The sequence below is a fragment of the Ruditapes philippinarum genome, unplaced genomic scaffold (genome assembly GCF_026571515.1).
Source record: "Ruditapes philippinarum isolate M1 unplaced genomic scaffold, ASM2657151v2 ctg6664_1_1_1_1, whole genome shotgun sequence".
Lineage (NCBI taxonomy): Eukaryota > Metazoa > Mollusca > Bivalvia > Venerida > Veneridae > Ruditapes > Ruditapes philippinarum.
Window position 1 is genome coordinate 20,038 of NW_026855044.1, and position 15,731 is coordinate 35,768.

A 15,731-nucleotide genomic window follows, 5' to 3' on the forward strand; every position below is an offset into this window, starting at 1 on the left:
ACTCGCTTTCAGTTTTAAATCAGAATTCTTGGCATTAAAATTATAATTATATAAAAAAAATTAAGATAAGATAAGTAAAAATTAAAAGAAAATTAAACATCAACATCGGGGATCTTTATATTATTTTATTATTTACTGGTGTCGGCCTACCGTGAGGTCTTCATCAGTTCTTTACCTTTACATATGCCTCGAACTTTCAAGACCGTTTAAATATATTAACTATGTATATAAATTTTAAGTGATAATGTGAATTTGGAGATGTTGACTAAACATGATGATAACTGGCAAACTATCAATGACTTTGATTTGTTTAAAAAAAAATTGTAGAATAAAAATTTAGCAATTTCTAAAAATAAGTTTTGGTAATTAAGACAATTTGATAGTATATTATGGCTGTATATCAGGGGTATATTTCAGAAACAAATTTCAGTCTTATGATATGTTTTTTCTTTTCTTTCAGTTTTCACAATCACTGCAGGTCAGCATCAGTATTCCTTCTTCATTTGGAGACCATCTGAAAACATCTATAGCAAAAATAATCTGTCAGTTCTATTCAACAATTATAGCTGTCTTTGAAACAGGATGAAAAGAAAACATAAATGAGTTACCTTTTTTTGCAATGGAAAACCTCAAAGAACATTCCCCTTATTGTTTAAATTCTACAGATTTTTTGGGAACTAGATATTATGTATGTGAAATGCCATCACTTTAATACATTGCAATAACAATGACGAAAAATCATTTCCATACGCTTGGCCTGAAACCAGGCTGTTCAGAAGAAGAGGTTAAAAAAGCCTATAGATCTCTTGCAAAAAAGTTCCATCCCGATAAAAACAAGGACCACGATGCTGAAGAAAAATTTAAAGAAATTGCTGCAGCATACGATGTTCTTAAGAGTGATGACCGTAGAGAAATTCATGAGAGAGAAGTTAATAATCGACATAGAGAGACAAATGCATCACATACCTTTACTTTCACAAGAAAAACCAATAGTTACCATAATCCTACCAATCATGAACATGATGACCACAGTTCATGGTCTAGAAAGTTTGGTAAAGAATCAGAAAACAGATATAGAAATTCAAATTTTGGAAGTTTTGCCGATGAAGGGAAAGAGCCTTCTGGACATAAGAATGAGCACACTGGATATAAAACAGGAAAAAAATCGCAGCAGAAGACAAAAAAGAAACAGTCGACTCGATCAAGACCCCGTAGACCTTGGTCGCACGAGTGGACAGCACCTGACGACACTGATCAGTTCTATGATCCACGTCCGCCAAAGTCAAACTTTTCTTTCGCCTTTAAATCATTTGTAGATGATTTAGGGATGAGTTTTGATGCATTCTTTTTGGGACATGATATTCCTAATGGAGGTTTTGGATTTTCAAGTTTTTTCGATGCACCAGACCCTTTCGAAGAATTCTTCCGGCGTGGTGAGTTTGTTTAGTTTAACTTTATGAAGCATTATTTATCTACATGTATGATTGTTTCTGAAATAAGATTGAAGATTGTACTTTACTTAAGTTAAACCAAACTCCAATCCTTTTTCTGTTACCAACCAGTACTGGGTGTATTTAAAGAAAGTTTTGACCTCAGTAAGGGCTTAATTGAACTCATGAGCCTAAGTTGAGAAGCAGGCACCATAAAAGCATTAGGCCACTGCTTCCCACCGTCATGTTTGTTTATAAATCATTTGTACTTCATAATCATGCATGGTGATAGAACTTGGGTTTGAAAATGCATGTTATGATGTACATGATGTAGTTCATAGAATACTGTACATAGTTTGTGGTTAAAATATGTAGTATAGTCTGATTTTATTGACCTGTCAATTATGAATACATTATAGGACTCATTTAAATATTCGATCCCACTTCGGTTTGGTCCGTGTAGTTTACGAGACTTAATGTGGAGTATATAAGTCATGGATAGAAAGTCACGCCAGCTTAATGTGAAGGTTTTCGTTAATTCACAATAGGACAGTCGGTAAAGAGAATGCCTGATAATTGAGAGGTCTGTGGTTCGATCCTTACTGTTGCCATTGTTTTAGTACTCTTTCTTTATTTTTGCAGTATATTTTAATGGAACAGATTTGTAGTGTGTGTGTTTTACGGCATTGAAAAGACATTTATTGAGTTTAATCCGTTTTAATTTTAAACATGAATTCTTAAAAAAACATGTTATTTAAAAAGAGTATATACATAACAAAATTAAGTAAAACATAATACTAAAAAAACGAACAACATAAAATAATCATATATAGATTCAATAATGTTGAAAGTATTAATAAGAAAAAAACATGGACCAACGCGGCCTCGAACTTGAAACACGTGTGGCACTTAGATAATAAACTTGTGATTTACCCTATTGCGCTATAACGCTGAGTATACTTAAGTTTAGAGATACAAATTAAATTCTGTCGTACAGCGTACATCTCACGGAACTTACCGAACATCTACCGAAGATTAATATACTGTGTGCATCGACCGTGTAATCAGTATGTAATTGACAGGTTAATAAAACCAAACAATACTACTTTGTAACTACTTTAAAGCAGCACAAATCCAGATGTATTTCAAAATTACAAAAAAAAATGTTTATTTTCATTTTTCTGAAAAAGAATTATTTCTTGATACCCCATTTTTTCCCAACAAGAAATCTCATCCATTATTTATGTTGTATGAATGCAAAGATGACTCGGCATCAGTCAAACAATTGGTGCCACCAAAGACTTAGTATTAATGCACCAAATAACGGTGAATAGCAATTGTTGCACAACATTCCTTCAGTATTTGAATAAATGTATATAGAATATAAATAGAGTGTCACTGTTGGTTAACTGCATGAAAGCAACCTTATTTTAAAGGGACTCCACTGAGGTTTTTCGACTTGACCAGACAGGAAATAATATTTTGGAACTTTCGTAACATTTGTTGTAGGTCTTTACCAATAATTTGTGTGCAAAATTTCAGATCATTCATTCACTCCCTTTTTCCAGAATTATTATTCTGATTGTAAAAAGTTAACCAAAATTGAAAAGTGTTGCATGAATCTGGCTAAGACTAGCACAAAAATACAATTTTCAATTTATTTCTTTGTATATTTTGAATTATCTGTTGCATAATTATTATATCTTTTCTGTTTAAGTGCCCCCAGTTGTAAGAAATTAAAACTTTATGTGTTTAGACTTTTGGACATCAGTGGAGTTCCTTTAAAATCTGATAAACCTAAAACATTTATACTATAGTTTACATTATGATCAGATAGAAAAAGTCTTAACTTGAATTTACTTATTATTGTGCATTCCTGTTCATAAGATCCTTTCAAGATATACTATGCTCAAATTTGATATTAGAAAATATTGATAAATCTGGGAGTATAAACAAACTTTTACAGTTACAGCTTCGGAAATGAGTGCAACAGTTTGAAAAATCTATTGTGACCGATATTGAAGCTGTAAGGGTAAAAGATTGTTTGTACCGAGGGATTAGCTTGGGAAAAAACCCTACATTTGCCAAGTTGTGGATAACATCTATATAGGGTGCATTTAAATAATTAATTTAAAGCATGACTTGACATGGTTTGAACTGTTTATTGAATTAGTGTTAAAACATTTCCTGCATGTTTTACCCCCATTAGGCACGCCTGGTTCATTTAATACAGCACGCTCACAGCCTAGAAATCATAAACATAACGTAGCATTCGAGGAGGGAGCCAATGGGCTTGATGACGAATATTTCTTCTCTCCATCTCGGTCAACGTCAAGGCATACATTTAACAAAGAGAATCATTTTGGGGGGCACAGAGGTGGTGGTATGAACTATGATGATTCCGATGATGGTAGGTGTTTTTTGTTGTATTGAATAAATTAAACATTTTCCACATTGATCAATAGCAAAATATAACTTTATAGAGTGTAAGTTTTCATTGCACAATTCAGTTGTAATCCCAGTTCCATTACCCCCTAATAGATACATGTAGCAGGGACTTTTGGATTACCAAAGCCAAATGATAAATGCCTGTTTTGTAGAGACTGTAGGTCAGCCTGGCAGCAAAACCTGCCTTTAATATACTTCTACAGTGTCCGCCGGAATAGACCTGCTATTTTGGCTCTAAAAATAACCAAGGTCTACTTGAATTGAACATACAGAAGGGTACAGTCCCTCAACATGTTGTGAAGGGGGTATAGTAAACTGGTGCATAAGTGCAATATTCAAAAATAATACTCTATGGCAATGCCTTTTTATTAGAGAAGAAAAAAAATTGCATAAAAACATTGTAAATACAAAAAAAAATGTATGTTATATAATATAGGTACATGTAACTTTGACTCTTTGAGATTAAACAGCATTCAATGCAAAATGTTCAGCTATAATAAGATAAATGTTTATGCTCACAAAAATGATAATCTAATCATGTAGCAGATACTAATTTTAACAGATGTGGTACAGGTGAGTGTACTGGTACAGAATGTAGACATTCTGTCTGGCTATACCTGTCTGTTACAGCCTCCGTGTTCAATACAAAATTGTAAATAAATGGGGAATATAATAAGTTACATTTATACAAAATTCATTAGTAAACTGTTAACATTGCTTTAAAGTTATGTTTGTCAAAGCTGTGCATATAACATGTTTATTTGACTTAAAATTAATGTTCTTAGAAAGTAATCATGTGGGATTGGGTTATACATGTACATTGACATTTGCATAGATAGAAAATCCCCAACAGAATGGTGTGTTGTTTTATAATTATATCACTAAATTGTAGTTACTTACCACATAATAGCATGTTCATGATCCTTCCTTTTAAAGTTTAATGTGCATTATCAACTTAAAGGTTATCATGATGAAAATTTGGTTAACCACTGTATACTGGCATGCAAGTAGTTCTCGTGCAAAAATCTTAGTTATTTAAAACCAATTGTTTAATACGCTCACTTACCAAAAAATTGATTGTTATTCATATTAATATTCGGCACGTCACACACAGGTGCTCAGCATGTTGATTAGTCACTTTGAAAAAAAAGATATACGCTAATAAATGTAGTATTTATGTATCTTTTTTTTTCTTTTTGGCATATTGACCAATCACCTCACCAAACACCTGTAGTCACGCAAATCAAGAAAATCACATTATGTAAAACAAAAAATACAGAGACTGCTTTGGTTCAGTACTAAACTATAGCAAAAATAGCCCTTACTGTGTTAGTCACTGAGAAAAATTAATGGTTATCATACCCCCGAAATGAAGTTTGGGAGGGGATATATAGGAGTCGCCCAGTGACCCGGTTGGTTGGTTGGTCGGTCTAGCGGTCCATTGCATTTTCCTTGTCCGAAGCATAACTTAAAGATTAAAGGTTGGAATTCAATACAACTTCATTCAAAGGTCAAACACATTGAGATGAAGTGCAGTGCACAAGAACAATAACTCCATCTTGACTAATTACATAGTTATTGCCCTTAATTACTTTTCCTTGTATGTAGCATAACTGGAAAACTACTGGTTGGAATTCAAAACACCTTCACGCAATGGTCAAGCACAATAAAAAGAAGTGCAGTGCACAAGAACCATAACTCTATCTAAAGTAATTACAGAGTTATTACTCTTTGTTGCTTTTCCATTGCTTTTTTTTTTGTCCGGAGCATAACTTGAAGACTAATGGTTGGAATTCAATACAACTTTATACAATGATCAAGCACATTGAGTGGAATTGCAGTGCACAAGAACCATAACTCCATCTTTACTAATTACAGCGTTATTGCCCTTTGTTACTTTTCCTAAGTGTCTTATGCCATTAACTTGAAAACCACATGTTGGAATTCAATACAACGTCATACAATGGTCAAGTACATTGAGTAAAAGGGTAGTGCACAAGAACAGTAATTCCATTTTGACAAATTACAGAGTTATTGCCCTTTGATACTTTTCCTTGTCCGGTGCATAACTTGAAAAGTAGGGGATGGAATTCAAAACAACTTCATACAATGGTCAAACACAATAAGAGGATGTGCAGTGCACAAATGGTCAAGCACAATAAGAGGATGTGCAGTGCACAAGAAACAGAACTCTATCCAGAGTAATTTATAGAGTTATTGCCCTTTCTTACTTTTCCATTGCTTTTTTCTTGTCCATAGAAATACTTGAAAACCTCCAGTTAGAATTCAATACAACTTAATACAATTGTCAAGCACATTGAGAGGCGGTGCAGTGCACAAGAACTATTACACTCCATCTTTACCAATTACAGTTATTTTCCTTTGATGTTTTTCCTTGTCCGGAGCATAACTTGAAAAGTACTTGTTGGAATTCAAAAAAACTTCATTCAATGGTCAAGCACAATAAGAGGAAGTGCTGTGCATAAGAAACATAACTCTATCCAGAGTAATTATATAGTTATTGCCCTTTGTTACTTTTCCATTGCTTTTTTCTTGTCCAGAGTGTTACTTGAAAACAACTGGTTTGAATTCAATACAACTTCATACAAAGGTCAAACACATTGAGAGAAAATGCAGTGCACAAGAGCCATAACTCCATTTTGACTAATCACAGAGTTATTGCCCTTTGATACTTTTTCTTGTCCAGTGCATGGTCAAGCGCAATGAGAGGAAGTGCAGTGCTCAAGAAGTGTTACTCTTTCTGGACTTATTACAGAGTAATTTAATAAATCAGCCTCATAAATGGTCAACCAAAGTGAAAGGAAATGCAACGACAAGAACCACAACTATCTTTAATTGCCCACAACCATAACTCTTAGTTCAATTCTTTTACAACGTATTCTGTAACTAGTAACTTCCTCATTTCTGAAGCTGTCTTGCAGGGGTATTAATCACATTTAGTGATAGTTTTAGTTAATTTTGCAAAGTTGGTTTATTAATGTAACTTCTAAAATTTAATTTTACTGAATTCCAAAATGCATTGAAGTAAAAGATCAGTTTTATGGCCAAAGAAATAACTTTTGGAAACTGAAACAAATCACCAAAATTAAAAAGGTTTTGTGAAATGGTATATCATTTTTTGGGCTTAATGGGCAAAATAATTATTATATGAATAGCTATGTCATAACTTATTTAAACTTTTTATTTTGATGGTTTGTAACATTTTTAGCTCACCTGTCACAAAGTGACAGGGTGAGCTTTTGTGATCGCTTTTCGTCCGGCGTCCGTCCGTCGTCCGTCCGTCGTCCGTCCGTAAACTTTTACTTTAAATGACATCTCCTCATAAACCACTGAGCCAATTTCATCCAAACTTCACAGGAATGTTCCTTTGGTGGTCACCTTTAAAAATTGTTCAAAGAATTTAATTCCATGCAGAACTCTGGTTGCCATGGCAACCGAAAGAAAAAACTTTAAATATCTTCTTTTAAAAAACCATAAGAGCTAGAGCTTAGATATTTGGCATGAAACATCTTCTAGTGAGTGTCTACCAAGTTTGTTCAAATAAAAGCCCTGGGGTCAAAATTGGCCCCGCCCCGGGGGGGTCATTGATTTTCCCTATATACATATAGTAAAAACTTAAAAAATCTTCTTTTAAAGAACCCAAAGAGCTAGAGCTAAGATATTTAGCATGAAACATGTTCTAATGGGTGTCTACCAAGTTTGTTCAAATAAAAGCCCTGGGGTCAAAATTGGCCCCGCCCCGGGGGGTCATTGATTTTCCCTATATGCATATAGTAAAAACTTAAAAAATCTTCTTTTAAAGAACTCAAAGAGCTATGGCTAAAATATTAAGCATCAAACAAGTTCTAATAGGTGTCAACCAAGTTTGTTCAAATAAAAGCCCTGGGGTCAAAATTGGCCCCCCCCCCAGGGGGTCATTGATTTTCCCTATATGCATATAGTAAAAACTTAAAAAATCTTCTTTTAAAGAACCAAAAGTGTTAGAGCTAAGATATTTAGCATGAAACATGTTCTAATAAGTGTCTACAAAGTTTGTTCAAATAAAAGCCCTGGGGTCAAAATTGGTCCCGCTCTGGGGGGGTCATTGATTTTCCCTATAGGCATATAGTAAAAAATTGGAAAATCTTCTTTTAAAGAACTCAAAGAGCTATGGCTAAGATATTTAGCATCAAGTTTGTTCAAATAAAAGCCCTGGGGTCAAAATTGGCACTGCCCCCGGGGTCATTGATTTTCCTTATATGTGTATAGCAAAAACTTAAAAAATCTTCTTTGAAAAAAACCAAATAGCTAGAGTTAAGATATTAAGCATGAAACATCTTTTAGTGAGTGTCTACAAAGTTTGTTCAAATAAAAGACCTAGGGTCAAAATTGGCCCCGCCCCAGGGGTCATTGATTTTCTTTATATGTGTATAGCAAAAACTTAAAAAATCTTCTTTGAAAAAACCCAAATAGCTAGAGTTTAGATATTAAGCATGAAACATCTTCTAATAAGTGTCTACAAAGTTTGTTCAAATAAAAGCCCTGGGGTCAAAACTGGCCCGGCCCCAGGGGTGTCATTGTTTTTAACTATATATGTATAGTAAAAACTCAAATGAAACATCTTCTTATGGGTGTCTACCAAGTTTTTGCAAATAAAAGCCCTTGGGTTAAATTGGCCATGCAACGTTGGGGGGGGGGGGGGGGGGTGGGGGTTGGGGGGCCTATATACAGGTGAGCGACCTTAGGGCCATCATGGCCCTCTTGTTTTTATCTAACTGCCACATTTATTTTGTTGGTATAACTCTGATTGTCTAAATATTATGTTTTCCCATTTATATACCATTACCTAATGTTTGTATTTTGTATATTTGTATTCAGTTTATAATAATAATAACCTTTTTCCTAGACATTTCTTTATATTACATGTACTATACTTACAGATATTACATATACTATACTTACAGATATTACATATACTATACTTACAGATATAACATATACTATACTTACAGATATAACATATACTATACTTACAGATATAACATATACTATACTTACAGATATTACATATACTATACTTACAGATATTACATATACTATACTTACAGATATTACATATACTATACTTACAGATATAACATAAACTATACTTACAGATATAACATATACTATACTTACAGATATTACATATACTATACTTACAGATATTACATATACTATACTTACAGATATTACATATACTATACTTACAGATATTACATATACTATACTTACAGATATTACATATACTATACTTACAGATATAACATATATTATACTTACAGATATTACATATACTATACTTACAGATATTACATATACTATACTTACAGATATTACATATACTATACTTACAAATATTACATATACTATACTTACAGATATTACATATACTATAATTACAGATATAACATATACTATACTTACAGATATAACATATACTATACTTACAGATATAACATATACTATACTTACAGATATTACATATACTATACTTACAGATATAACATATACTATACTTACAGATATTACATATACTATACTTACAGATATTACAACTACTATTCTTACAGATATTACATATACTATACTTTTAGATATAACATATACTATACTTACAGATATAACATATACTATACTTTTAGATATTACATATACTATACTTACAGATATTACATATACTATACTTACAGATATTACATATACTATACTTACAGATATTACATATACTATACTTACAGATATTACATATACTATACTTACAGATATAACATATACTATACTTACAGATATTACATATACTATACTTACAGATATAACATATACTATACTTACAGATATTACATATACTATACTTACAGATATTACATATACTATACTTACAGATATTACATATACTATACTTACAGATATTACATATACTATACTTACAGATATTACATATACTATACTTACAGATATAACATATACTATACTTACAGATATTACATATACTATACTTACAGATATTACATATACTATACTTACAGATATTACATATACTATACTTACAGATATTACATATACTATACTTACAGATATAACATATACTATACTTACAGATATAACATATACTATACTTACAGATATAACATAAACTATACTTACAGATATTACATATACTGTACTTACAGATATTACATATACTATACTTACAGATATTACATATACTATACTTACAGATGACATGGATAGCAGGTTGTTTAAATGTACATACTGCGAGAAGAGGATGCCTTTTAGTCAGCTTGTAAGTTGTTGTTTTTTTTCCTGAAAAAAATATAAATGTTATTGCTTGGAAAACTGTTTTAAGTGTGTTTGTTACCCGTAATTTTGTCTGACAATCCAGTGGTAGAGTATTCACCATGTCAGTTTTTGGGCCATGTCAAGTCAACTTAAAATCACAAGTCTTATTTTCTGTTTATTACTTTATTATTTTATTGCATGTATAGATTTTTTAGCTCACCTGTCACAAAGTGACAGGGTGAGCTTTTGTGATCGCTTTTCGTCCGGCGTCCGTCCGTCGTCCGTCCGTAAACTTTTGCTTTAAATGACATCTCCTCATAAACCACTGAGCCAATTTCATCCAAACTTCACAGGAATGTTCCTTTGGTGGTCACCTTTAAAAATTGTTCAAAGAATTTAATTCCATGCAGAACTCTGGTTGCCATGGCAACCGAAAGAAAAATCTTTAAATATCTTCTTTTAAACAACCCTAAGAGCTAGAGCTTAGATATTTGGCATGAAACATCTTCTAGTGAGTGTCTACCAAGTTTGTTCAAATAAAAGCCCTGGGGTCAAAATTGGCCCCGCCCCAGGGGGTCATTGATTTTCCCTATATGCATATAGTAAAAACTTAAAAAATCTTCTTTTAAAGAACTCAAAGAGCTAGAGCTAAGATATTTAGCATGAAACATGTTCTAATGGGTGTCTACCAAGTATGTTCAAATAAAAGCCCTGGGGTCAAAACTGGCCCCGCCCGGGGGGGGGGGGTCATTGATTTTCCTTATATGTGTATAGCAAAAACTTAAAAATCTTCTTTGAAAAAACCCAAATAGCTAGAGTTTAGATATTAAGCATGAAACATCTTTAAGTAAATATCTACAAAGTTTGTTCAAATAAAAGCCCGGGGGTCAAAACTGGCCCTGCCCCAGGGGTGTCATTGTTTTTAACTATATGTGTATAGTAAAAACTTTAAAAATCTTCTTTTAAAAAACCCAATGAGCTAGAACTTAGATGTTTAGCATGAAACATCTTCTTATGGGTGTCTACCAAGTCTGTTCAAATAAACAAATAAAAGCCCTTGGGTAAAAATTGGCCCGGGGGTGGGGGGGGGGGCCTATATACAGGTGAGCAACCTCAGGGCCATCATGGCCCTCTTGTTTTACAGTACTTCTTGTTATTTTGATCTTTGGGAAATAGTGGTCATCGTTACCCTGACAACTGGCAAATTTATTACCTGAGGCACAGCTTTAATTTTTTCAATATCATTTCAAGAACTACAATTAACCACAAATTACATACAGTTATGTAACAATTATTTGCCTCGGGGTGTTATGAAGGATATGCCGCAGGGAATATTCTCTCTGAGGGTGCTATTAATATGCCTTTATAAGGGTGATATAATAAGTGATATATCCCAGGGAATATGCTCTCAAAGGGTAATATTTATATGCCCTAGGCTGATTTTAGAAATATACCTTTCATAGAATAATTATTTTAAGAGGGTTATATAAGAATAATGTACCTTTCAGGGAATATTCTCTCTGACAGTGATATTTGAGCAGAACACCAGTCTGTGGGAATTTTTGACATTATTTCGTAGAATGTTACATTGACAATATTTACTTATTTCTGACCTCTATTTAATATTACAAAATATATATAAGAATAAGTCAAACATAACTTGAGCATATTGCAATTATTTTCAATAAGTGGCTTTTAAGTATGAACATTTTATATAAAGTTCATGCATGAGGCTTAAATATTAACATTTTATTACAGTCTATGCATGAGCCTGGATGTGCGTTACGTCATGGAGGAAGATTCGATGCAAGTGATGAGGAACCAGAACCAAAACACAAGCCGGAGGATATATTTAGTGGTAAAGGTAGTCCTGAAGAGGACCAATATCCACAGAGAAATGGTGACTGGAGGTCGACACACGAAGAACTGCTGCGTAACATCAGACGAGCCAAGCGTGCTGCAAAAGCAAGTCAGAGACGATACAGCTCAGCCACAACTCCATCAACTAAGGACAGTGCTAGGGAAAGTGCCAGAGATGATGGTGTTGGTGAGATATTGATATTTTATTGTCTAAAATAGATCTTCAGAAGTTGTATAAATTTTTCAAAACAAATTGGTAGTATGTTTTATTTTGGAAGATATTTCAAATAATTTCATTTGCTTGCTGATTATAAATTTTATGTGATCATTTACATATCAACATATTTCTACATACTTATATGCTATATTACAATAAATGAATATCCATGTGCAAATATTAGAAATTAAAATTCTTGCAAATATGCAATAATTTTTTACATAAACATCATGTGTACAAAACACCCATTTCTGAATTAAACTGGAAAGTTACTATGAATCCTTAAGGGAATCAGTATACTTCCAACTATATATGAAATTACTGACTTGCATATTTGTTATGTAAATTTATTTATTATGGTTTTTGGCCTTGTAACAAGCTTCTTTCATGAATGGAAGTTCAGTGGTGTATATTTTTGTATGTTACAGCTCAGATAAAATGTAAATGGTGTGGCCGATGTTTCAGTCATCCAGCTGCCAAACACCACATTCCATTCTGTGAGAAATGGACCAAAGAACATGGTACACCTCTAAATCCTGCAGGAAAAACAGGACCACCAGATGCAGGGAGCAAAACCCACAGAGGGAGAGAGGTTTGCTTTAAATTGATTAGTTTAAACACATCGATTGCCAAACAAGTTCTTTCAACTTATATTTATGTCACTTTCAAGTCGGCTTCCTGAAACCACCCGGTACTGGTGTCATATGAAGAAACATGGTTGTGACCGGAGTAGGACTCGAACCCTGATGTCTGTTGAGAGGCAGACACCTTAACCACTAGGCCACAGCTCCCCTTAATTGATTGTGTAATAGCTCAAGTCCACAATTAAAGTACTTTTTGCTGCTTGTTTTATTTTCAGTTTAATTCATTATGCACCAATTTATATAGATATTTTCAGGCCGTATCACTTTTGAATCATTTTTTGCCTGGAAGTATCTATATATTTTATGTATTATATTTGCAATGGAAATACAGTATTTTTGCGAATAATTGGGACCGTAAAGTCAATTTGTATTGTAAACTATGTGATAGAAGGTAGCTTAGATAGTTTACAAAGGCTTGATGACTCTACCCAGATGTAAGCTTGTACCTGAAAAAATAATGCAAGTTGCACAACATTAGTTAAGCTAAACACTATATACAGAACTTATTTTAACATCTGTTAGCCCCCCTGATGTTGCTTTAAGTTTGTAACACCAAAGGTTAGCCAAAATTATCTTTCCTGTTTTAGCGCCATATGACCTTAATTGTGTCAGTACACTGTAAAACCAAACCAAAGCAAACCAACAAACAAATTAACTTTTACTAGGAATAATACTGTAGTTGTAAAGAACTAATTGTGCTCAATTGGCAGCAATGAAGAGGCTATACTTTATTTCGCTATCACTTTTCTTACAGTATGCTAAGAACATACCTCGACCACGTGGTAACTCAAGCGAGTCAGAATCTCCAAGAAGTCATTATGATCACTATCCTAATGTGGGTGTTCACACAAAGAGAGAGACAATGGGTAAGTGTTCACATAATGGGATAAGCTATTAGTGTTCACATATAAGGGGAAACAATGGGTAAGTGTTCTCATATAAGGAGAAACAATGGGTAAGTGTTCACATATAAGGAGAAACAATGGGTAAGTGTTCACATATAAGGAGAAACAATGGGTAAGTGTTCACATATAAGGAGAAACAATGGGTAAGTGTTCACATATAAGGAGAAACAATGGGTAAGTGTTCACATATAAGGAGAAACAATGGGTAAGTGTTCTCATGTAAGGAGAAACAATAGGTAAGTGTTAACATAAAGAGAAACAATAGGTAAGTGTTCACATGTAAGGAGAAACAATAGGTAAGTGTTCTCATGTAAGGAGAAACAATAGGTAAGTGTTAACATAAAGAGAAACAATAGGTAAGTGTTCACATCAAAAGAGAAATGGTGGGTGAGAGTTCACATAGAAAGAGAAACAATAGGTGAGTATTCTTATATAAAGAGAAACAATGGGTAAGTGTTCACATAAAAAGAGAAACAATAGGTGAGTATTCTTATATAAAGAGAAACAATTGGTAAGTGTTCACATAAAAAGAGAAACAATAGGTGAGTATTCTTATATAAAGAAAAACAATGGGTAAGTGTTCACATAAAAAGAGAAACAATAGGTGAGTGTGAGATAACCTATTAGTGTTTACAAAAAGAAAAAAATGGATAAATGTTTACAAAAAAAGAAGAAAAAAGGGGTGAGTGTTGTGTTCACATAATGATATTCTATTAATGTTCATACAAAAAGAGAAACAATGTGTAATTGTTCATATAAAGAGAAATATTGGTTGTGTTCACACATAGGGAAACAATTGTAAATGTTCACTTTTAAGTAAGTGTCCTCAAAGAGAGAAACAAAAATTAATTAAGAATTCTGTATAATTAAGAAAAGTCAGTATTTTTAATTTGAGATGTTTTCTACTTTGTAGATAAACCAGGTCCTTCATCAAGCACAGGTCTCAATGCTTCATTTAGTTCAAGAGGTATGTTTGTAAAATAGAAAAAAATAATTATATAGTTAAACCATGTATGGGGCATCCGTGGCTGAGTGGTTAAGGTCGTTGTTTTCAAACTACTTGCCTGTACTGATGTGGGTTCAAATTAGGACAGAGACTTTGGATTCTTTCATGTAAGGAATCTATCCTGCTAGCTCACGCAATATAGATGGTTTTACTCTGTCTCAGGTTCCAGATTGTGCCTGAAGTAATGCATGGACGGCCACCTGAGGTCTTCCTCGACCAGAAAAGCCGGAACATAGCCATATGACCTATATACTGTGTTGGTGTAACATAAAACCCAACCAAAAAAACAACAACAAAGGATAAATCATGTAATATAAAGCTTGTTACATAAGCTTATATGGTTTCATAATGCTTCCTATATATTATGTAGATTGATAGTAAAAAATCAAGGTTTTCCCCTAAATTTTGAAAAACCCCTTCTTTCTAATTTGTTTGAAGAAGAGCTCAATTTTCCTTTTTTTCTACTGGCAGTTCTTGGTTCAATTCCTACATATTGTTTCTACTTTTTAAATAGTAAGACATAAGAATGGTTTCTTTAATGCTTTAATGTAACACACTATAACATGCAATGTGATTAATGTTTGCATCTTGACAGACAAGACATCCCCTGGACCAGGTGTAAGCAGCTCTACCACTGTGAATACTGGCAGAGGCCGAGCGACAAATAGAACAACAGCTACTGGCAGGTTTAAATCTCCATTGGCGGATGAGTAAGTTAATCTTTGAATGATTTCATGTTTCATGACCCTCATCTTGCTTAGTTTTCAGATTTCTCCAGTTTATTTAATTGGGTATGTGACATTTATTTCAGTTATCATATACTTGTACTGCTTTTGCTACTGACCATGCATATATTTTAACTTGACCTGAATTGCAATTTACAAACATAACATAAACGGC

General features: G+C 33.2%; 1 protein-coding gene across 2 annotated transcripts in view; it reads left to right on the forward strand.

Annotated features, from left to right (window-relative positions):
• LOC132741946 (zinc finger C2HC domain-containing protein 1A-like) overlaps window positions 1–15,731 on the forward strand; it is a 32,170-nt gene that overhangs the window by 8,076 nt on the left and 8,363 nt on the right. Inside the window, exons 2-9 of one of the 2 annotated variants that reach the window (XM_060730220.1) lie at window positions 461–1,433; window positions 3,640–3,840; window positions 10,139–10,203; window positions 11,958–12,246; window positions 12,705–12,868; window positions 13,675–13,786; window positions 14,739–14,792; window positions 15,427–15,541. In XM_060730220.1, coding sequence (XP_060586203.1) covers window positions 728–1,433; window positions 3,640–3,840; window positions 10,139–10,203; window positions 11,958–12,246; window positions 12,705–12,868; window positions 13,675–13,786; window positions 14,739–14,792; window positions 15,427–15,541 — 1,706 coding nt within the window. In that variant the 5' untranslated portion in view covers window positions 461–727. The remainder of the gene's footprint in view (window positions 1–460; window positions 1,434–3,639; window positions 3,841–10,138; window positions 10,204–11,957; window positions 12,247–12,704; window positions 12,869–13,674; window positions 13,787–14,738; window positions 14,793–15,426; window positions 15,542–15,731) is intronic. The other variant, XM_060730221.1, reaches the window with a different exon arrangement.